This window comes from Equus caballus, chromosome 7 (genome assembly GCF_041296265.1).
Source record: "Equus caballus isolate H_3958 breed thoroughbred chromosome 7, TB-T2T, whole genome shotgun sequence".
NCBI classification, from domain to species: domain Eukaryota; kingdom Metazoa; phylum Chordata; class Mammalia; order Perissodactyla; family Equidae; genus Equus; species Equus caballus.
In genome coordinates, this window is record NC_091690.1 from 17,154,026 (window position 1) to 17,174,215 (window position 20,190).

At 38.4% G+C, this 20,190-nt stretch overlaps 1 protein-coding gene across 6 annotated transcripts in view; it reads right to left on the minus strand.

Annotated features, from left to right (window-relative positions):
• Positions 1–20,190, minus strand: part of CWF19L2 (CWF19 like cell cycle control factor 2) — a 115,042-nt gene that overhangs the window by 22,014 nt on the left and 72,838 nt on the right. For all 6 annotated transcript variants that reach the window (XM_014741257.3, XM_014741258.3, XM_014741259.3 and 3 more), the window contains exon 13: positions 2,132–2,344. In XM_014741257.3, coding sequence (XP_014596743.3) covers positions 2,132–2,344 — 213 coding nt within the window. The remainder of the gene's footprint in view (positions 1–2,131; positions 2,345–20,190) is intronic.

Genomic DNA, 20,190 nt, shown 5'->3' on the forward strand with positions numbered 1-20,190 from the left:
CAGTGGCACAGAGGTTAAGTGCACACGTTCCACTTTAGTGGCCCAGGGTTCGCCGGTTCAGATGCCGGGTGCAGACATGGCACCACTTGACAACCCATGCTGTGGTAGGCGTCCCACACATAAAGTAGAGGAAGATGGGCACAGATGTTAGCTCAGGGCCAGGCTTCCTCAGCAAAAAGAGGAGGATTGGTGGCAGTTAGCTCAGGGCTAATCTTCCTTAAAAAAAAAAAAAAAAAGAAATGACTAATTGGAAAACGTAGATTACCTCACAGCAGAAGAGGAAAACTGGGAAGGGAAAAGGAATGTATGAGAGTAGTACCAGTTGCAGAAACAGAAATGTCTATTATTGACTAATGGTTTCCTGTGGCCAGTGAATTGAGAAATGCCAACTTTGGGACGCAGCCTATAAAGCAGGAGGCTAACAAAAGGTTTATACACTTAACACCTCTGTGCCTCCCTGGACCCAGCCTGTCTTCTTCAGAGCACTAAAGACAATGAAGTCATTGAAAATAATCCAAACTTCTCCTAAGGCATTGTAGGAGAAATTTAAGTATTACTTCACATTTATTTTTACATTTCTTAAAGGTAGGATAAGACTAAAGGAGAATGAAATATTTATACATAACGTCAGAATTATAAAAATGTAAATGCTTATGTAAAGGTCTGGAAAAGAATGGAGAAAAATACAAATAACTGGTTAAGGTGTGTATTTTTTCCTTAATTGATTAAATTTTGAACAGAATTTTTACATTACCTTTTTGCTAAAGTATGAAGGGAAAGAAAGGAGAAGAAAAAGAAGGGTAAGGAAATAAAGTCAAAGAAACCAAAATTCAAACTGATAAACTGACTGTCTCAATGACCTAAAGATATTAAAGACTAGAATTAGAATGGAAAAGCCAATTCTTTGGATACAAAAGTGTGTGTACGCATGATTGTGTGTGTTTGCATACACAACAAATAAATAAATATATATATGTATATTCCTCAAACTAGTAGTTCCTGAAACTAGCATTCATTCACTCAACTTTCTCTCCTATCACTTTTCTCACTCACTCCACTTCAGCTACAATGGTCTTTCTGTTCCATGAATGCTAAAGCTCACTTCTTCCTCAAGGCTTTTCATTCACTGATGCCCCTTCCTAAAACATTATTCATTCATATCTTCATGTTGCATATCCCTTCCATCTTTCATATCTTTACTAAAACACCTCCTCAGAGAAGCCTTCTAGACTACCTCTTCAAAAAATACTCTCCCATCATTTTATCCCATTTCCTCACTTTATTTGCTTTATGACATTAACACTTTCTTAAATCAGAACAATTACTACCTTGTTTACTTTCTGCCCTATTTCACTAAAATACAAGTTCCACACATACCTGAGTCTCTACTTTTCCCTAGTGACTAACTAGGGTCCAGTATATATCAGGTACACAATAATTATTTACTTAATATAAGAATTAAATCACCAAATATTTATTGAAATAAATGACTATTACTAGTGACTATTAAATAAGCTATAATTGATATTTATTGAAATAAGTGACTGTGAACATACATGCTTGGTATACAACAGAACAGATGCTTGGTATACCATGATGAGTAAGTTATCTATGTCCTCATGGAACATACAGACTATTGGGACAGAGACCCAATAAACAAGTAAAACAAAATACAATAAACTTCTTCAAATTACGAGCTATTCTATGAAAAAACAAATAGGTTCTATGAGAAAGTAAGGAAAGAAGCAGAAGCTACTTTAGATTGAGTATCTTTGAAGTGATTTTAATACTGAGAATCAGGTGCTGTCATGAAAATAAGGTCACATAGCTGGTAAATGGCAGAGCCAGAATTTGAATCCAGCTAGTCTGGCTCCAAAATCCAGGGCCTTAACCACTAACCAATGCTCTCTAAAAAGTAGAATCATGCAAAATGTGAGCTTCATGTCATTTAAATATTTATACTCACTCTAAAGAAGATTCTAAGAATCATGGGAACTTAGGAAAGAAAAATATTTGAAACACAGAATAAGAGAAGACAGATTCCTTAGGAATCATATTAAGAGTATGAAGAGGCAAATCCACATATACCACTAAATCACTTTTTTAGGGCAATAAATGTTATATTTCTTACCTTAACACCTATTGCAACAATAAGGTGCTTGGGAAACTGAGAGCTGTCAAAACAATACAGACACTTTTCCATTTGTGCAGCAAGACTCTGGTGCTCAGCAATAGCTTTTTTCCTCTGATTCTCTTCCTCTTCACCAAAACGTTCTCTCTCAGCTGCTTTGGAGACGAACATGTCATCCAGAGTATAATAGTCTCCATCTGTTTTTCCCATAAACTGAAAAACCAAAATAAGAGTAGTGGGGAGTAGAAGGCAGTAGTAAAGATTTTATTGTACTGTAGTATACTAAGTCATACCTGTAGGCAGGGCGATGCTTTTAAAAACAGAAAATACAAACAGTATTTCCTTATTTTATTTATGTCCCTGCTTAAAATCCTTAAAGAGTTCCACATTGTGAACAGGATCAAGTTCAAACTCTAGTCTGGCCTACTACATCATAGACACAGAAAGGCACAGTGGTTAAAAGCTTGCATTCTACAGTCAGGATGACACAGTAAAATTCCAGCTCCTGTCTGTATAACCTCGGGCAAGTTATTTAATCTCTCTGTGTTCTCTCTATACTTAATTTCCTCATTTTACAATGGTTAGAACAATATTATCTAATAGGGTTATCTCAATCACACAGTAAGCACTCACAAATGTGAGCCACTGTTAATTACTATTACAATTCTCTTCATCATCTGGCATTGATGAACTCTCCAATTACACCTGATCACAACCCTACTCAAACTCTATGCTCGAGCCACCCTAGTTTCAGTCCCCAAAACTACTGTTATCTTCATGCTTTGCACATACTGTTCTCTGACTAATTTTGCCTCCAATTTTGCCTTTCTACTCCAACTCATTTTTCAATCTGAGGCTTAGATTTAGTTGTCACCTCCATGAAAGAACTTTCCTACATCTTCCAAGCTCCTCCAGTACTGTACTCCCATCAGTCTCATGATGACCACACTGTATAATTGCTCATTAACCTGTGTTTTTCTTCCATTAGACTAAGTTCTAAGTTCTACTTAGTCTACTAAGGACCAAAAAGATAACTATTTTTCTTTATTATCAAATACAAAGCAATAACAAGATTGTTAGATCTTAGCAGACATTTTAAAAGATTTGAAGAAAGCTGGAGTGGCTCTATTCACGTCAGTTGAAGTAGATCTCAAAGCAAAGAGTATTAGGAAGAATAAAGGAGGTCATTTCATAATGATAAAAGTCAAATCATCAACAGGAAATAAAATCTTACATTTTATGTATCTAATAATAGTTTCAAAATATATGAAGCAAAAGTTGACAGAACTGCAGGAGAAATAGACAAATCCACAACTGTAGTCAGACATTTAATTATCACTCTCTAAAAATTGATAGAACAAGTAGAAAATCAATAGGCATACAGAAGACTTAAACTATCAACCAACCTGAGCTGACACTGACAGATATTCTAACCAACGTCAGCAGAATACACATTCTTCTCAAGTGTACATAGAACACTTACCAAATAGATGACATTCTTGGATATAACACAAGTCTCAAAAAACATTCAAGTAACATAACATATGTGCACTGAACACAATGGAATTAAACCAGAAGTCATAGCAGAAATATATTTGGAAAACTGCCAAGTATTTGGAAATGAAATACCACATTTCCAAATAACCCATGGATCAACAAAAAATTTAAAAAGAAAATTAGAAAATATTTTGAAATGCAATAAAACAAAAATACAATGTATGAGAATTTGTGGGATGTAGCTAAAGCAGAACTCAGAGGGACAATTATAACACTAAATACCTATACTAGAAAACAAGAAAGGCCTCAAATCAGTGATGTCAACTTCCACCTTAAAAAACTAGAAAAAGAAAAGAAACAGAATGTGAATGGAAGAAAATTTCTAAAATGTCATTATTGATAGAATCAGATAGAAAACATTATTTTTAGTAAGGTATTTCTCAGAGCACATTAGCTTCTTTTAACTTCTTTTTCTCAATATTAATCTTTGTATATATTTCTATTCTTTCAGGTGGTCTATTTAGTGAACTGCCCTGACTTACAAATTATTATTTTAACTTCAGACCTTTATCTCAACTATAACATATTACATTTTGAAAAATATCAGAAGAGGTCACTAATCTTTTTCATGATAGTAACCAACTACGTGCTAAGTATTAATAAAACCTTTAAGTCATCTCTCATCCGAATATCCCTCCAAAATGGGAACTGTCATTCTCACTTGACAGATTAAAAAACCGAGGCTAAGAGAGACTAAATAACTTAACCAAAACCCCATAGCTATTATGAGAGAGAATGAGGAATCAAACATAGGTTGATCTGACTATAAAACTGAACAGTACCTGGTACATAGTGAGCCTCTCTCACTTAGGAAAACCATCTTTAACACAGAAAGGGTATATTTTGAACATAGCCTTTGAAGAAGAATAGAGAATCAGAAGAAAACTTAAATTTCATCTGGAATAAATATACCCAATTGACTTAAGGTACCTCTCCAAGAGAACATAAATACCTAATAGGTATTTATGTTCTAAAATATATTAGTAGGAGCAGAATATACACTTCTATATATAACTGTGTCTTCATATGATATATTACTATAAAAACACTTATTAAAAATCAGTTCATAACTGGGGCTGGCCCAGTGGCATAGTAGTTAAGTTCACGCACTTTGCTTCAGGAGCCCGGGGTTCGTAGGTTCAGATCCCAGGCGCAGACATACATCAAGCCATGCTGTGGCAGCATCCCACATATAAAATAGAGGAAGATTGGCACAGAAGTTAGCTCAGGGACAATCTTCCTCAAGCAAAAAGAGGAAGATTGGCAACATATGTTAGCTCAGGGCCAATCTTCCTCACACACACACAAAAATCAGTTCCTAATTGACCAGGGAATATAGTCATTTCAAGTAAAATATTCTGTACATGGAAGATATTTCTGTTTTTTAAATCAATGTTCCATGGATGCTGCTGAATTTGCATTTACATAGTGTTTGACTTAAATAGAGTATAGTCTCACCAATTAACTCTGAATGATTCCTCAACACAACTGAAATATGGTACTCATCTATCCAAGAACAATAACTATAATTCCCTCCTCCTATACTCTCTAATTATTTGCATCTTCCCCTTTATCTCCTCTTTGGGGTTTAATCCAAATTATTTTAATTTATCTGACCTTCAGCCCACCCATGTTCCTATATTTGGCAATAATAATCAACATTTTTTTAATTGACAGACTGTTAAGAGAAAGTAGAGAATATAGTAAGTCTAGGAGGGGCAAAAGTGAAAAAAATTGCTGAAGGAAAGGAGACAAAGAAAGAAAACAGCCATGAAAATATGCCTCTTCATTATTTAGATAGAGTCCTAAAAAACCTAATGATATGGTATAAGCTCAAGATGGTACATAATAAATTTTAAAACTTTGAGAATCTCGTTTCCAAATAAATCAGAAAAATGTGGTAAAGTGGTTATAACATTAAAACAAATAAGATAAAAGGAGGGGGGCCAGCCCGGTGGCATAGTGGTTAAGTCCGCACACCTGGCTTTGGTGGCCCAGGGTCGCAGGTTCGGATCCCGGGTGCAGATCTATGCACTGCTCATCAAGCCATGCTGTGGTGGCATCTCCCACATACAAAATAGAGGAAGAATGGCACAGATGTTCACTCAGGGCTGGTCTTTCTCATCAAAAATAAAAGATAAAAGGAGGGAAGACGTCAATACTACCCAAAGTGATCTACTAAATTCAATGCAATGCCTATCAAAATCCCAGTGATTTTTTTTGCAAAAATAAAAATTCCATCCTAAAATTCGTATGGAATCTCAAGGGACTACAAATAGCCAAAACAATCTTGAAGAAGAAAAAAGTTGGAGGTCTCACACTTCCTGAATTTAAAACTTACTACAAAGCTACAGTAACCAAAACAGTGTGATATTGGCATACAGACAGACATAGAGACCAATGGAATAGAATAGGGACCCCAGAAATAACCCTCTCATATATGGTCAAATGATTTTCAATAAGGGTGCCAAGAACTCTGAGTAAGGAAATGACAGTCTTTTAAACAAATAGTGCTGGTTAAACTGCATATCCACACCCCAAAAAGATGAAGTTGGACCCTCACTTTACACTATATACAAAAATTAACTCAAAATGGATCACAGACCTAAACGAAAAAGTTAAAACTTTAAAACTCTTGAAAGAAATCATAGGAGAAAAAGCTTCATGACACTGAATTTGGCAATTATTTCTTGGTTGTGACAACAAAAGCAGAGGCACAAAGAAAAATTAGTACGTTGAACTTCACCAAACTTAAAAACTTTTGCGCACCAATGGACACCATCAACAGGGTGAAAAGGCAGCCCAGAGAATGGGAGAAGATATTTGCAAATCACGTATCTGATAAGGGACTTACATCCAGAATATATAAAGAACTACAACTCAACAACAAAAAAAACAAGCAACTGGATTAAAAAATGGGCAAAGGGTCTAAACACACATTTCTCCAAGAAAGATATACAAATGGCCAATAAGCACAGGTAAATGCAAATCAAAACTACAACGAAGTTACCATTTGTCGCTCACTAGGATGGCAAGAATCAAATAGTCAGACAAAAACAAGTATTGTCAAGGATGTGGCAAAACTGGAACCCTCATACACCACTGGTGAAATGTAAGATGGTGCAGCTGCCTTAGAAAACAGTCTAGTAGTTTCTTAAGCAATTAAACATAGATTAATTAATAATTAAACATATGGGTTACTATATGACCCACAATTCCACTTCTAGGTATATATATACCCAAGAAATATGAAAACATATGTCTAACAAAAACTCATACATGAATCTTTACAGCAGCATTATTCATAAGAGCCAAAAGATGGACACAATCCAAATGCCATCAACTGATGAACAGAACAACAAAATGTGTATGATCCATACAGTGGAATATTATTTGACTATAAAAAAAAAATGAAGTACTAGGCCTGCCTGGTGGCATAATGGTTAAGTACACACGCTCTGCTTTGGTGGCCCAGAGTTTGCTGGTTTGGATCCCGGGCGCAGACATATGCACTACTTATCAAGCCATGCTGTGGCAGGTGTCCCACGTATAAAGTAGAGGAAGGTGGGCATGGGTGTTAGCTCAAGGCCAATCTTCCTCAGCAAAAGGGAGAACTGGCGGCAGACGTTAGCTCAGGGCTAAGCTTCACCAAAAAAAAAAGAAAAGAAAAGAAAAGAAATGAAGTACTGACACTTGTTACAACATGGATAAACTATGAAAACATTATGCTAAGTGAAAGAAGCCAATCACAAAAACCACTATCATACACATGAAATATCCAGATCAGGAAAACATCTGAAAACAGAAAATAGATTCCCAGCTGCATAAGTCTGGGGACAGAGGAAGGCTGAGAGGATTAGGGAGTGACAGTTAAATGTCATAGAGTTTCTTCTCGTGGTGAGAAAAGTGTTCTAAAATTTACTGTGGTGATCGTTAACACATCTGTGAATAAACCCAAAACCACTGACTTGTCCACTTTAACTGGGTGAATTGTATGGTATGCAAATAATGTCACAATAAAGCTGTTTAAAAAAAAAAAAAAGGAATTAACTTTACCCAAAGAAAGGTCTGGATTCTTCCCTCTGCTCCTGGAAAGTAATCTTTAACCCTTGGAATGTCCTGCCTGGTAAGAGTGGCTTCGTTTACCGGCACCTTGGGCCACACCAGATAGTCTATGCTAACACTGTGATTTACGGTGGGGTCTCTGAGCCATGCAGTATCAGCTCCACCTCAGAAGGGGCTGGAAACTAAGGTCATCCACATAGGTAATCAACCATGTCTATGTGACCAAAACCTAATAAAAACTCTGCACACCAAGGCTTGGAGGGGCTTCAACTAGTTGGCAATACACTGTGCGTACTGCACACATTATTGCTAAGAGAAGTTAGTGCTGTCCACAACTCACTGGGAGAGAACAAATGGAAGTTTCACAGTTGGAATTCTCCTAGACTCAGCTCCATGCACCTCTTCCCTTTGCTGACTTCACTGTCATAAACCTTAACTGTGTATATAACAGCTTTTAGTGAATTCTGTGAGTCCTTGTAGTGAAATATCAAACCTGAGGGTGGCCCCGGGGAGCCCTGAACTGGCAGCTGGTGTCAAAATTGAGGGTAGTCTTGGGATTCTAATATTGTGAAGACATAATAACCAAACACAATGCACAAAACACTGACCAGATCCCGGATCTCAAAAAAAAGCTATAAAAATTTAAATATAAGTTATACATTAACATTTTTTAAATAAACACACGGTTGTGCATGATACAGAGGCACCACCCAAAAGTGGACAGCTGCAACACACTAGAACTCCACTCTGGGATGGCACTGAAAGACAGTAGTGAAGGGAAATCCTCTCAGCAAGAAGATCTTTGAGCAGTGCATCTGGTTGTTCATTTTGCCTGGAGGGAGGGATGGTCAGAGGTACAAGTCTAACTGATTCTTGGTTAATGGTTTGGTTGGATGGTCAGGGACCTGGATGGAACACAATCAGAGAATTAGTATAAGGAGGTATAAGAAAGAGATATGTGGAAAGACCTCTCCAAATGGATAGACTACAAAGATATGTGTCACTCATGTAAAAATACTTTTGTTACTAGCCACTGCTACCATTGTCCCAATGAGCTTATGAACAAAGAGGTCATGCAGGGATGGAAGTCACGTGTGGGCTCAGCAACATGAACTTCTACTCATCAAAGCTGATCTGGCCACAGCCACTCAGAGTACCCAATCTGCCACAAAAAGAGATCAACAATGAACCCCTGATTTGGTACCACTCCTCAGGGGAATCAGCCAGCCAACCGGTAGCAGGTTGGGTACACTGGACTGCTTCCATCATGGAAGAGGCAACACTTTGTTCCTACTGGAATAGAAATTTACTCTGAATATAGATTTGCCGCCCTTGCATGCAATGCTTCTGCCAAAACTACCATCTCTGGACTTACATCATCATGGTATCACAGACACGCTTCTGATCTAAAAACTAATTTCACAGCAAATGAAATGCAGCAATGGGTCCATGGCCATTGCCTTCATAGGTCCATGCCCATTGAATTCACCATGCAATGATGACCACCAGGCAATGGTCCACTCCCATTTAATTCACTGTGCTCCCCATCATCCAGAACTAGCTGGCTTGATAGAACAGTGCACTGGCCTTTTCACAATTAAATTACAAGTGCTGGCTAGGTGACATCTTGTGGGGCTAGGGCAAGCCCTCCAGGATGCAGTATGGGCTCTAAATCAGCATCCAAACTATGATGCTATCTCTCCCATAACCAGGATTCACAGGTCTAGGTACCTATGGACAAAAACTAGGAGTGACCCATCTCACCACTGCTGTTTTTGATACACTAGCAAAATTTCTGCTTCCCATCCCTGTGACTTCAGTCACTACTGGTCTAGAGATCTTAATTCCAAAGGGGAGGAATATTTCTGAAACCAAGGGATATAACAACAACTCATTGAACTTGAAGTTGAGACTGCCACCTGGCCACTCTGGCTCCTCATTCCACTGAATGAATCAAAAGGCAAAGAAGAGAGTTACAGTACTGGCTAGACTGATTGATTCTATCAAGGGCAAACTGGGATGCTACTAAACAGTAGAGGTAAGGGGAAATATATCTTGAATGGAGGAGATCTTTTAGGGCACCTCTTAGTATTCTCACAGCGTACAATTAAAGTCAATAATAAGCTACAACAACTCACTTAAGGCAGAACTGCTACGAAGTGGCCTAGACCTTCAGAACGAAGGTTTGGATCACCCCACCAGGCAAGGAACCACGAAAACATTATACTAAGTGAAATAAGCCAGACATAAAAAGACAAATATTGTATGATTCTGTTTATGAGGTACCTAGAATAGGTAAATTTATAGAGACAAAAAGAGAATAGACATCAACAGAGGCTAAGGGAGATACAGGGGTGGGAAGGGAAGTTATTGTTTCATGGGTACAGACCTTCTGTTTGGGATGATGAAAAAATTCTGGAAATGGATAGTGGTGATGGTTGCACAACATTGTGAATATACTTCATGTCACTGAATTGTACACTTAAAAGTGGTTACAATGTTAAATTTTATGTTATGTATATTTTACCATATAAAAGGAAATGGGACCTGAACTAAAGAATGTCAAACGAATTATTTTTCTGGTCTTCCCATCGTAAGCGATGTTCAGAAAAACTATTTCGTTAAGCAGCTTGGACTGGATTCCAGCCTACATCTTTTAGAAAATGAACAAACTAAATCAAAATTTATTTTATTCAGTTCCATGTAAAAGCTAAATATCACTTGCATCATTTTATGACACCCAAATGTCAAATTTTCTTTAGAGGATGTCACAGGAAAATATACTTGATTTCACACTCTTGGATTACCCTCTTCCGAAGTGAATTTCATGCCATATCAATGAAAGTCCGTGAGAATGGAAATGGCTACTTTGAGAATGGAAATGGCAATCATGAGAACTGCAATAATCAAAGGATGCTGCAATGAGTTGGCAATTTCGACATTTCTTACCTTCCTCTAATCATGTCTTTAAGAAAGGTATGTCACTTAATCTCTCAAGATTTGCTATTAATATTACAATTTACTAAAAATAAAAAAATAAAGAATTTAGGTTCTAGTACATATTATGAAAATACATACTTTGTATCGTAAAGACTACTTCCATCAGAAAATAGATCAAGCTTTAAGTGTTAAGAATTCAGAAAAAATAAAACCAATAGAAACACAAGCATCTTTTATTAGACAATAAAATCATCATTTTCTTACAATCTAATTACTTTGAGTCTTTCTCTCCCTTCCTACTCTTCTCTTGTACTTTCCATTTTCCCTCCCCTCCAGTCCATTTTTAATGCACTATAAGTACAAAAAGAATAAAATTACTGCCCACGGTGCTAACAAAATTAATGAGGAAAGACGTATATAGATCTCATGAAGATGTGCCTAAGTTTACGTTGTCAAGGAAACACTGACGTCTTAGATTTTAAACGGAAGAGTTTATATTTAAAGAATGTTGGAGTCAATAGAATGTATTTTAAGAAAGAGCAAAACACACCACTTATTCCCAAATACCAATAAATGACACACTGAAATTGTACAAAGACAATTAAATTTAGGCAACAATCAACAACTATCCATTAACCTGAGTCATTTGAAAGGCAATACTGTTTAATGAAAAAAGCTGGACTGGGAGTTAAAAGTTGAGGCTTCTGGTGCTGGCTTTTGCAACTCATTAACCGTGGGAACTTGGAAGAGTTACTTAGCCTTGCATAAGCCATTTAATTCTCTTAGTTTCCTCATCAGTAAAATGTAGAAGGTTAAGCAAGATTAGTAAAACCCCGTTCTGGAATCGAATATTCTTTAGTTCTATGATTTTGAAGGAATAAACTTCCAGAAAGAAGTTACTATATACCTATTATCTTCTAAGAAATCATAATTAATACACTATCATCCATACTCTAAGATGCATATATACAGTATGATAATAGATGCACATTTCCTTTTTTTGTCAAGATATTTTTGATTGTTCTCTTTTCATTAATTATGTAGTGAATATTCAGGTAATAACAACTTAACTTTGATCTCACAGAAAACTCTACCCTTTTATTCCCGTAACCCCAACATTTTATGTTTTTTATGTCATACTTTACTTTTTATATTGTGAATCTATTAACAAATTATTGTAGCTACAGCTGTTTTTAATACTTCTGTCCTTCAACTTTTATACTAGAGTTAAGTGCTTAACACATCACCATATTACAGTATTAGGGCATTGTGAATCTGATTATATACTCACCTTTAGTAGTGTGTTATATATAGCATACGTTTTCATGTTACATTTCATCCTAAACAACTCCCTTCAGCATTTCTTTGAAGGCAGTTCTAGTGGTGATGAACTCTCTCAGGTTTTGTTTCTTTAGGAAAGTCTTTATCTCACCTTCATTTATGAAGGGCATCTTTGCCGGGTAAAGTATTCTTGGTTGCCAGTTTCTTTCTTTCAGCACTCTGAATATACCATCCCATTCTCTCCTGGCCTGAAAGGTCTGCTGAGAAATCCACTGATAGACTTATAGAGCTTCCTTTGTCTGAAAGAAATTTTCTTTTTCTTGATGCTTTAAAATTTTTCTTTGACTTTAGAGTTTTATTATATTGTGTCTTGAAGAAGATGGTTTTGGACTGAAATTTTGGGGTGACCTATTAACTTCATGAACTTGCACCATTTGAGATGAAAATGTATTCTGATTTTTTTGGGTAGAGTGTTCTATATCTCCCTATTAAGTCCAATGGTCTAGCTTTTCATTTAATTCCACTGTTTCCTTGTTGGTTTTCTGTCTGGATGATCTATCCAATGATGTGAGTGGATTGTTGAGGTCCCCTACTATTATTGCATTATTATTAATACCGTTCTTTTAGGTTTGTTAATGGTTGCTTTATGTACTTTAGTGATCCTGTGTTGGGTGCATAGATATTTATAAGTGTTACGTCTTCTGGGTGAAGTGTCCCCTTAATCATTATATACTGCCCCTCTGTCTCTCTTTACCTGTCTTATCTCGAAGTCTACTTTGTCTGATAAAGTATTGTGACACCTGCTTTCTTCTGTTTGCCACTAGCTTGGAGTATCATCTTCCATCCTTTCACTACAAGCCTGTGTTTTCCATTGGAGCTGGGATGTGTTTCCTGGAGGCAGAATACTGTTGGGTCTTGTTCTTTAATCCATCTCTCCACTCTGTGTCTTTTTATTGGAGAATTCAATCCATTTACGTTTAGGGTGATTATCGATACATGAGGGCTTAATGCTGTCATTTTACCACTCGTTTTCCAGTTCTCCTGCATTTCCTTTGTTTCTCGTCCTGTGTATTTTGGTCTATCAATTGAGTTATGCAGTTTTTTATGTTGGGTTTCTTTGTTTTCTCCTTATTTATTATTTGTGTCTCTGTTCTGCTTTTCTGTTTAGTGGTTACCATGAGGTTTGTATTCAAAATCTCATGGATAAGATAGTCTATTTTCTGATGGCCCTTATTTCCTTAGACTAAACCAATTCAGTTCCTTTCCTCTTCTCCTCCTAAGTTTTTCTCACATCTTATTCCATCTTGTGTTGTGAGTTTGTGATTAAAATGACAACACTATCTTTGTTTTTGGTGTTTTCCTTCCCTTTATCTTTAATGCTATTCTTGAGTATTTGCTAACCTGTTCTGATTTATAGCTAAATTTCTGATTTTGTCTACCTATTTATCTCCTTATTCTGTGCTTTGTAACCCCTTTCTCTCTCTTTTTGTTTTCAGGTATGAGGGCCTTCTCGAGGATTTCTTGGGCGGGGGTGGGGAGAGAGCAGGGGTCTTGTGGCTATGAACTCCCTTAGCTTTTGTTTATCTGGGAAAGTTTTTATTTCTCCATCATATCTGAAGGATATTTTCACTGGATAGAGTATTCTTGGCGGAAAATTTTTGTCCTTCAAAGATTTCAATATGTCATTCCAGTCTCTCCTAGCCTGTAAGGTTTCTGCAGAGAAATATGCTGAAAGCCTGATACGGGTTCCTTTGTAGGTTATTTTCTTCTTCCTTGCTGCCCTTGGTATTTTTTCTTTGTCATTCACTTTTGCCAGTTTCACTACTATATGCCTTGCAGTATGTCTTTTTACATTGACATATTTAGGAGATCTGGTATCCTCTTCCACATAGATTTCCATCTCCTTCCCTAGCCTTGGGAATTTCTCTGCTATTATTTCTTTGAACAAGCTTTCTGCTCCATTCTCCTTCTCTTCTCCTTCTTCAATATCTATAATGCTTATGTTGCATTTCCTAATTGAGGCAGATATTTCTGGGAGACTTTCTTCACTCCCTTTTAGTCTGAGTTCTCTCACCTCTATCTGGAGTATTTCAAGATGTCTATCGTCAATTATGCTAATTTGTTCCCCTATGATGTCTGGTCGAGCGTTCCAGGAACCCATATTTGGTTTTATCTCTTCCATTATGTCTTTCATCTCCAATATTTCTGATTGATTCTTCTTTATGGTTTCAATCTCTTTTGTGAAGCAGCTCCTGAACTCACTGAATTGTTTCTCTACATTCTCTTTTAACTCATTGAGTTTTTTGATGATAGCTATTTTGAATTCCCTATCATTTATATTACATATTTCTGTGTCCTCAAGACAGATTTCTGGGTACTTGTCATTTTCACTCTGGTCTGGAGATTTAATATTATTTTTGATACTGCTAGAGAGTGTGGCTCTGTTTTTGCACATCATGGTTTTATTTGGTCGCAGTTACTGCCTATCACCACTGGCTGGGGGTCAAGAGCTGTGTATTCTGAGCCCTCTGTGTTCTGCAGAGATCCCAGGCACTGGAACCTCTGCTGGGCCGGCAGCGGGGAGGGGCGCTTTCTTCTGTGTGCTCTTGGGGTTTTCTTGCTCTGCCCTCGCTATCTGCTTTCCTGGGGTGTTGGCTTGATGAGGTCACCCTCATGTTAGCTTTCATCTCGGTAGGGGCTTTCCCTTAGGCTGCGAGGGCCTTCAGGGATCTTTGGTGTTCCCACAAACAAACGTTCCCTCCCCCATGCCTTCCCTCCCAGAGGCCACCCTAGGTCCCAGATCCCAGGCTTTTGAGGAGGGAGCGAAGTTTTCTCTTACCCTGTTCTACCTCCTCCAAGGGGAACTCCAGCCTCTCTGCCCTCCGTTGTATGGCTGCATGGGTTCCTCAGACCTTTCTGTTGTGTTTGGATGTCCTCTGTTGGAGTATGAATGCCTTTTTGTTGTATGGTGGAGGGGAGACATTACTGGGAAAGCTCACACCACCACGATGCTGACGTCACTCCCAACATCATGAACTTGGATGTCCAAATCTTTCCCCAGATCTGGGAAGCTCTCAGTCATTATTTCTTTAAATGAGTTTTCTGCCCCTTTCTCCCTCTCTTCTTCTTTGGGACTCTTATGACGCATAGATTGTTTTTGTTAATGGTGTCTCATAAGACCCACAGGATTTCTTCATTCCTTTTCATTCTTTTTCTTTTTGCTCCTCTGACTGGATAATTTCAAATGTTCTGCTTTGAGCTCACTGATTCTTTCTTTACTTGCTCTAGTATGCTGTTGAAGTTCTCTATTGAATTCTTCAGTTCAGTCATTGTATTCTTCAGCTCCAAAATTCACGTTTTGTTCTTTTTTATGTTTTCTCTTTCTCTGTTGAATTTCCTATTTTGTTCTTGTATTGTTTTCTTGATATCATTAATTGTGGATCTGTGTTCTCTTATAGCTCTCTGTGCATCTTTAGAGCAATTATTTTGAATTCTCTGTCAGGTAACTCCTGTATCTCCTTTTCTTTGGGGCCAGTTACTGCAGGTGTATTTTATTCCTGTGGTGGAGTCAGTTTCCCTGATTCTTCATTATCCCTGTAGTCTTGCACAGATGTCTGCTCATTTGAAGAAGTACTCACCTCTTCCAGACTTTATGGACTAACTTTAGTAAATGAAAATGTTCACCTGCAGGTGGAGGCAAGCTGGGCATGCTGGAACATTAGACCCGGTTCTAATGGTGCATGGAGTCAAGTGTAAGCATGTGGCAGCACCAGGTCCAGGGGAGTGTGGTGGCCCCCTGGCTCAAGCCATTGGGGTCCACAGCATAAACAACTATGTGATCCTTGGCAGGTGCCATGGGTCCATAGAGGCTGCAAGGGCTGTTGGGGTCCTCAGCACTGCCTCCAGGTTCAGCAGCTAGGGAAAAGGACAAGGGGAGGTAGTGGCCAGAGCCAGTGGTGTGAATATGCTGGATGTGGGGGCCAGCTGCAGCTGTCTACGTAGTGGCAGGGGCTAGCTGCAATCACACATGTAGTGGAGGGAGCCAGGGCAGGCAGTGAGGGCCAAAGTCAACTATAGGTGCACTGGCAGTTGCAGGGGTCCTGGCTATCAGCATGCACTACCATAACTATTGCGTCTCACCACAGGCATATGGCAGCGGATGCCAGGGGTGGGGGTCAGAGAAGACATGTGCAGGTACACAGCTAGTGGGGCTAGCTGCACGTAAGCACAGTGATACAGGCCAGTGACAGAAGAGAGGGCCTGGTCCCGGCCCAGAAGCAGCTGCAGGGAGCCTAGCTGTATGGCATGCTCTCCTGTTGCTGCACAGTCTCCCCCAGGACATGCACACAGCAGTGGAGGCTGGTGATGGGCATCAAGTCGGCAGCATGCAAGTTCACACCTGGAGGAGCTAGCCCCAAGTGTGCACACAGTGGTAGTGGTCAGCCACAGGGGTCTAGGCTGGTACCTTACACTCAGGCAGCTGCAGAAACCTGAGCTGGCTGCCAGTGTGGTTCCTGGGTTCTAAGGAGAGTTTTGGGGGGGGGGGGAGGAGCAGGACTCAGGCAACTGGCATCAGTGAATGTTAATATCTACGGGGTAAAAGCTGGTGAAATCTGCAAGGGTTCACGTAGAACCACATGAAGGTCCCACTTCAGTTTCACCCCACACAGAGACCTGGAAAGCTGAGACCTATGGAGATGATTAGGAATGAGGAAGAAATGTAGGGGCTACCAGTAGCAGACACACAGTATTAGTGATCATGGTTCCCAGTGAACTGCTCTGGAGACAAACCAAGCAACACTCATCACTTAAGAAACCAATGGCCAGCATATTGGTTTCAAAGATTTAGAATGCTCAGGGAAATGGTCTAATATCTTCAATCACAATTATTGCCAAATCAGCTAATAATAAAAACAATCCTATACAAATATTACTAAAATACCTCATAATAATACACAAACAAAACAAAATAAAAATATATTATAAATATGTTCTATTATTTGTACCCTTAAAGCAAAAAACAATGGTGGTGAAATACGAAAAACAAAACAAGCCATGATCCTTGTAACATGATTCAATGAAACTAAGTCTCTATCCAAACATGGTACAAGAAAAATACACAAACACCCTAACATGTTTTATTTTAAATTTATAATCATAAAACTCAGATGGACCTTCAACATTGCCTGGCAATCCTACTTTATTTCACTGACCAGTTCTCTCAAAGAGCATTTCATACTTTCTTCTCAAACCTCTAACACCCCTTCTTCACCATCACTCTCAGCTGATAACTTTAGTCTTTTCACTAAACTAACAGAAGCAATAAGAAGAAAACTAGTTCATTTCTCTTCTACCACATTTACAAACCTACCTGCATCTGTACACTTTAATACTCTGCCTTTCCTCCAGTCACAATCAATGGAAAGTAACCAGCTCCTTTCTAAGGCCATCTCTTCATGAATCTCCTGATATTCACTCTTTAACCCATTACAATGAGGCTTTTCTCCTTATTAGACCAAGGAGACCACACTTATCAAACTCACCAGAAACCTCCACAATAACAAATCTAACGGTCACTTTTCCATCTTCAAAGATCTTACTCAACCTCTCAGAAGCAGCTGACACAGTTATTCACAACCTTCTTCCTGTTTTCTCTGGCTTCCAAAATACCATTCTACCTCAATGACTGCACCTTCTCAATTTCATTCGTTGAATCTTTTTTGTTCTCTTCCAGACAATGCTCCAGGGCTCAGTCTTTAGACTCTCCTCATTAACAATTTCTTAAATCTCACAGCTTTAAACACATTTAAATTACAGCAGCATCCAAATCTATATGAGACAACCAACATCTACGTAGAGTTCCATAGGCAGTCACACCACACCACCGTGTAAATGTCTAACAAGCATTTCATACTTCATGCGTCCATAACAGTATTCTTGACCTCCCACCTCCCACAAAATCTGTCCCCCTATAAAGTTTTCTATTTCAATAAATGATATCAGCATTGCCCAAATCCTAGCATTTCTCACCAGTTTACGACCTAATCCAAGGGTCTCTCTGAATCAGTGCGCTATCCTCTAAATAATCACCCTGCTTCCACTCTTGCCTCTCTACCTTACCTGCTCCAAAGAGCTGCCAGAAAAACCTTTTCAAAACATAAACCAGCAGTTTCCAGTCTGGCACTTAAAGGGCTGAGAAGTCACCACTCTGCCCCAACAAGAAGCACAAAGCTCAACAAACTGAAAAATCAACAATTCTTCTTAGATCCATCAAGAAAGTGACTACCCCAAAAATCAGAGACAGGTTGGTACAGAGAATCAAAATTTGTCTGTGCAGAAACCAATAGTTCTGTGGGAACCAGCGCCAGGGCAGGAAAAACTAAACTGTAATTGACCAATTGCCAGAGGCTCAGTGTGGACAAGTCGGAGAGTTAAAAACTTCAGGGGGACCCAAACACAGGGGTCCTCCCTTAATTTTGTGAGTTTTACCTTTAGGAGCTCTATCAGGTCCTCACAGTAATGATGAGGAAAATCCTCTCCCGCGTCCAGCAGGGGGAGGGAAAAGGAACCATTTTGAAACACACTGGAGCGTTCTGTTATTCTTAACAAGGATTACCCTCAGAGCTTAACCTGCTGGGATTTTATCAGAGCTTAATCCACTCAAAGGAAGGGATACACCCAACTCCAGCCTCCCCTAGCCATCCTATCCCAACTAATGGGGAAGGATGGACTGAGACGTACAGGTGAAGTTCACAGTCCAAGTGCACAGGCTCACCAAGAACAGATGGATAATGTAAGCAGAGAGATGGAAATTCTAAGCAAATAACCAAAATAAAGTGCTGAAGATCAAAAACACTAAAAGAGAAATAAAGAATGCCTTTGATGGATTTGTTAGAAGACTGGATGGCTGAGGAAAGAATTTCTGAGTTTGAGGATATGACAACAGAAACTTCCACAACTGAAAAGCAGAGAGAACCAAGACCAAAAAAATTAGAACAGAATATGCCAGAACTGTGGAACAACTATAAAACATAAACTAGATATGACACTGTCCTACTAGAAACCTTCAAATGGCTTCCTATCATTTAAAACAAAAACAAAAGTTCTTACACCATGGCCTAGAAGACCTGACATGGTCTAACTCCTGCTATGGTATCTCCCATCTCATCTTCTTCTTCTCTTTCCCTTTCTCCCTCTATTTCCAGTCACATATGTCACCCTGCTGTCTTTTAATGCTCGTCAAGCTTGTCTCTGCTTCAGATCCTTTGCATCTGCTTTTCTTCTGCATGAATATTCTTCCCCCAGGTATTCACATGGACCCACTCCCTGACTTTGTTCAAAGTCCGCGGAAACATCCTCTCCACAGAGAGGCCTTCCTTCAATACTTTACTGAAAATATCATCCTACCTCCTTCTACTTTGCTTTATTCCTTACAAAAATATTTTCTATTGTGTAAAACAGTCATGAACGGCATGACATTTAGGTCAATGATGGACCCATAAGATTACTACCATATAGCCTAGGAATGTAGTAGGCTATATCATCTAGGTTTGTGTAAGTACACTCTACGATGTTTGCACAATGATAAAATCACCTAATGACACATTTCTCAGAACATATCCCTATTGTTAAGCAACACTTGACTGTGTATCATTTAAGTTATGTAATATTTTATATCACATATTTGTTCATGTTCTGTCTCACCCACTAGAAATATAAGCTCCTTGAGGAAAAGAACTGTGATCTGATCGCTTCTCTACACCCAGCATCTAGAATGGAAACTAGTACAAATTAGGTGTCCAATAAATAATTACTGAATTAATAAATGACCATTACAATTTTTAACAAGTTTTTAAATCTTGTGTATAAACTTGAATAGACTATGATAAGATTACCAAAACTATATTTAATTCGGACGTCCACATAAAGTTATCTGTCCCATTTCTGAAAGGAAACTTTAATAAAAATATGTCCTTCTTTCTGCACTGACTTTCTAGACCCTAGGAGATTTCCAGTATTTCCTCCAAAATAAAGAGTAGTAAAATGATCCTAAAGGGCTAAATTTAAGATTCCACACAATTCTTGGAGGTAGAAAGAATGACCACTTCTTTTTAAATCCAAGTTTGTTTTACTCCCCCCAACACACACATACACACACAGATTACCTTGGTACCTTTATTCTAGTTTTCGTTAAAGTTAATTTTTTCACCAGGTAA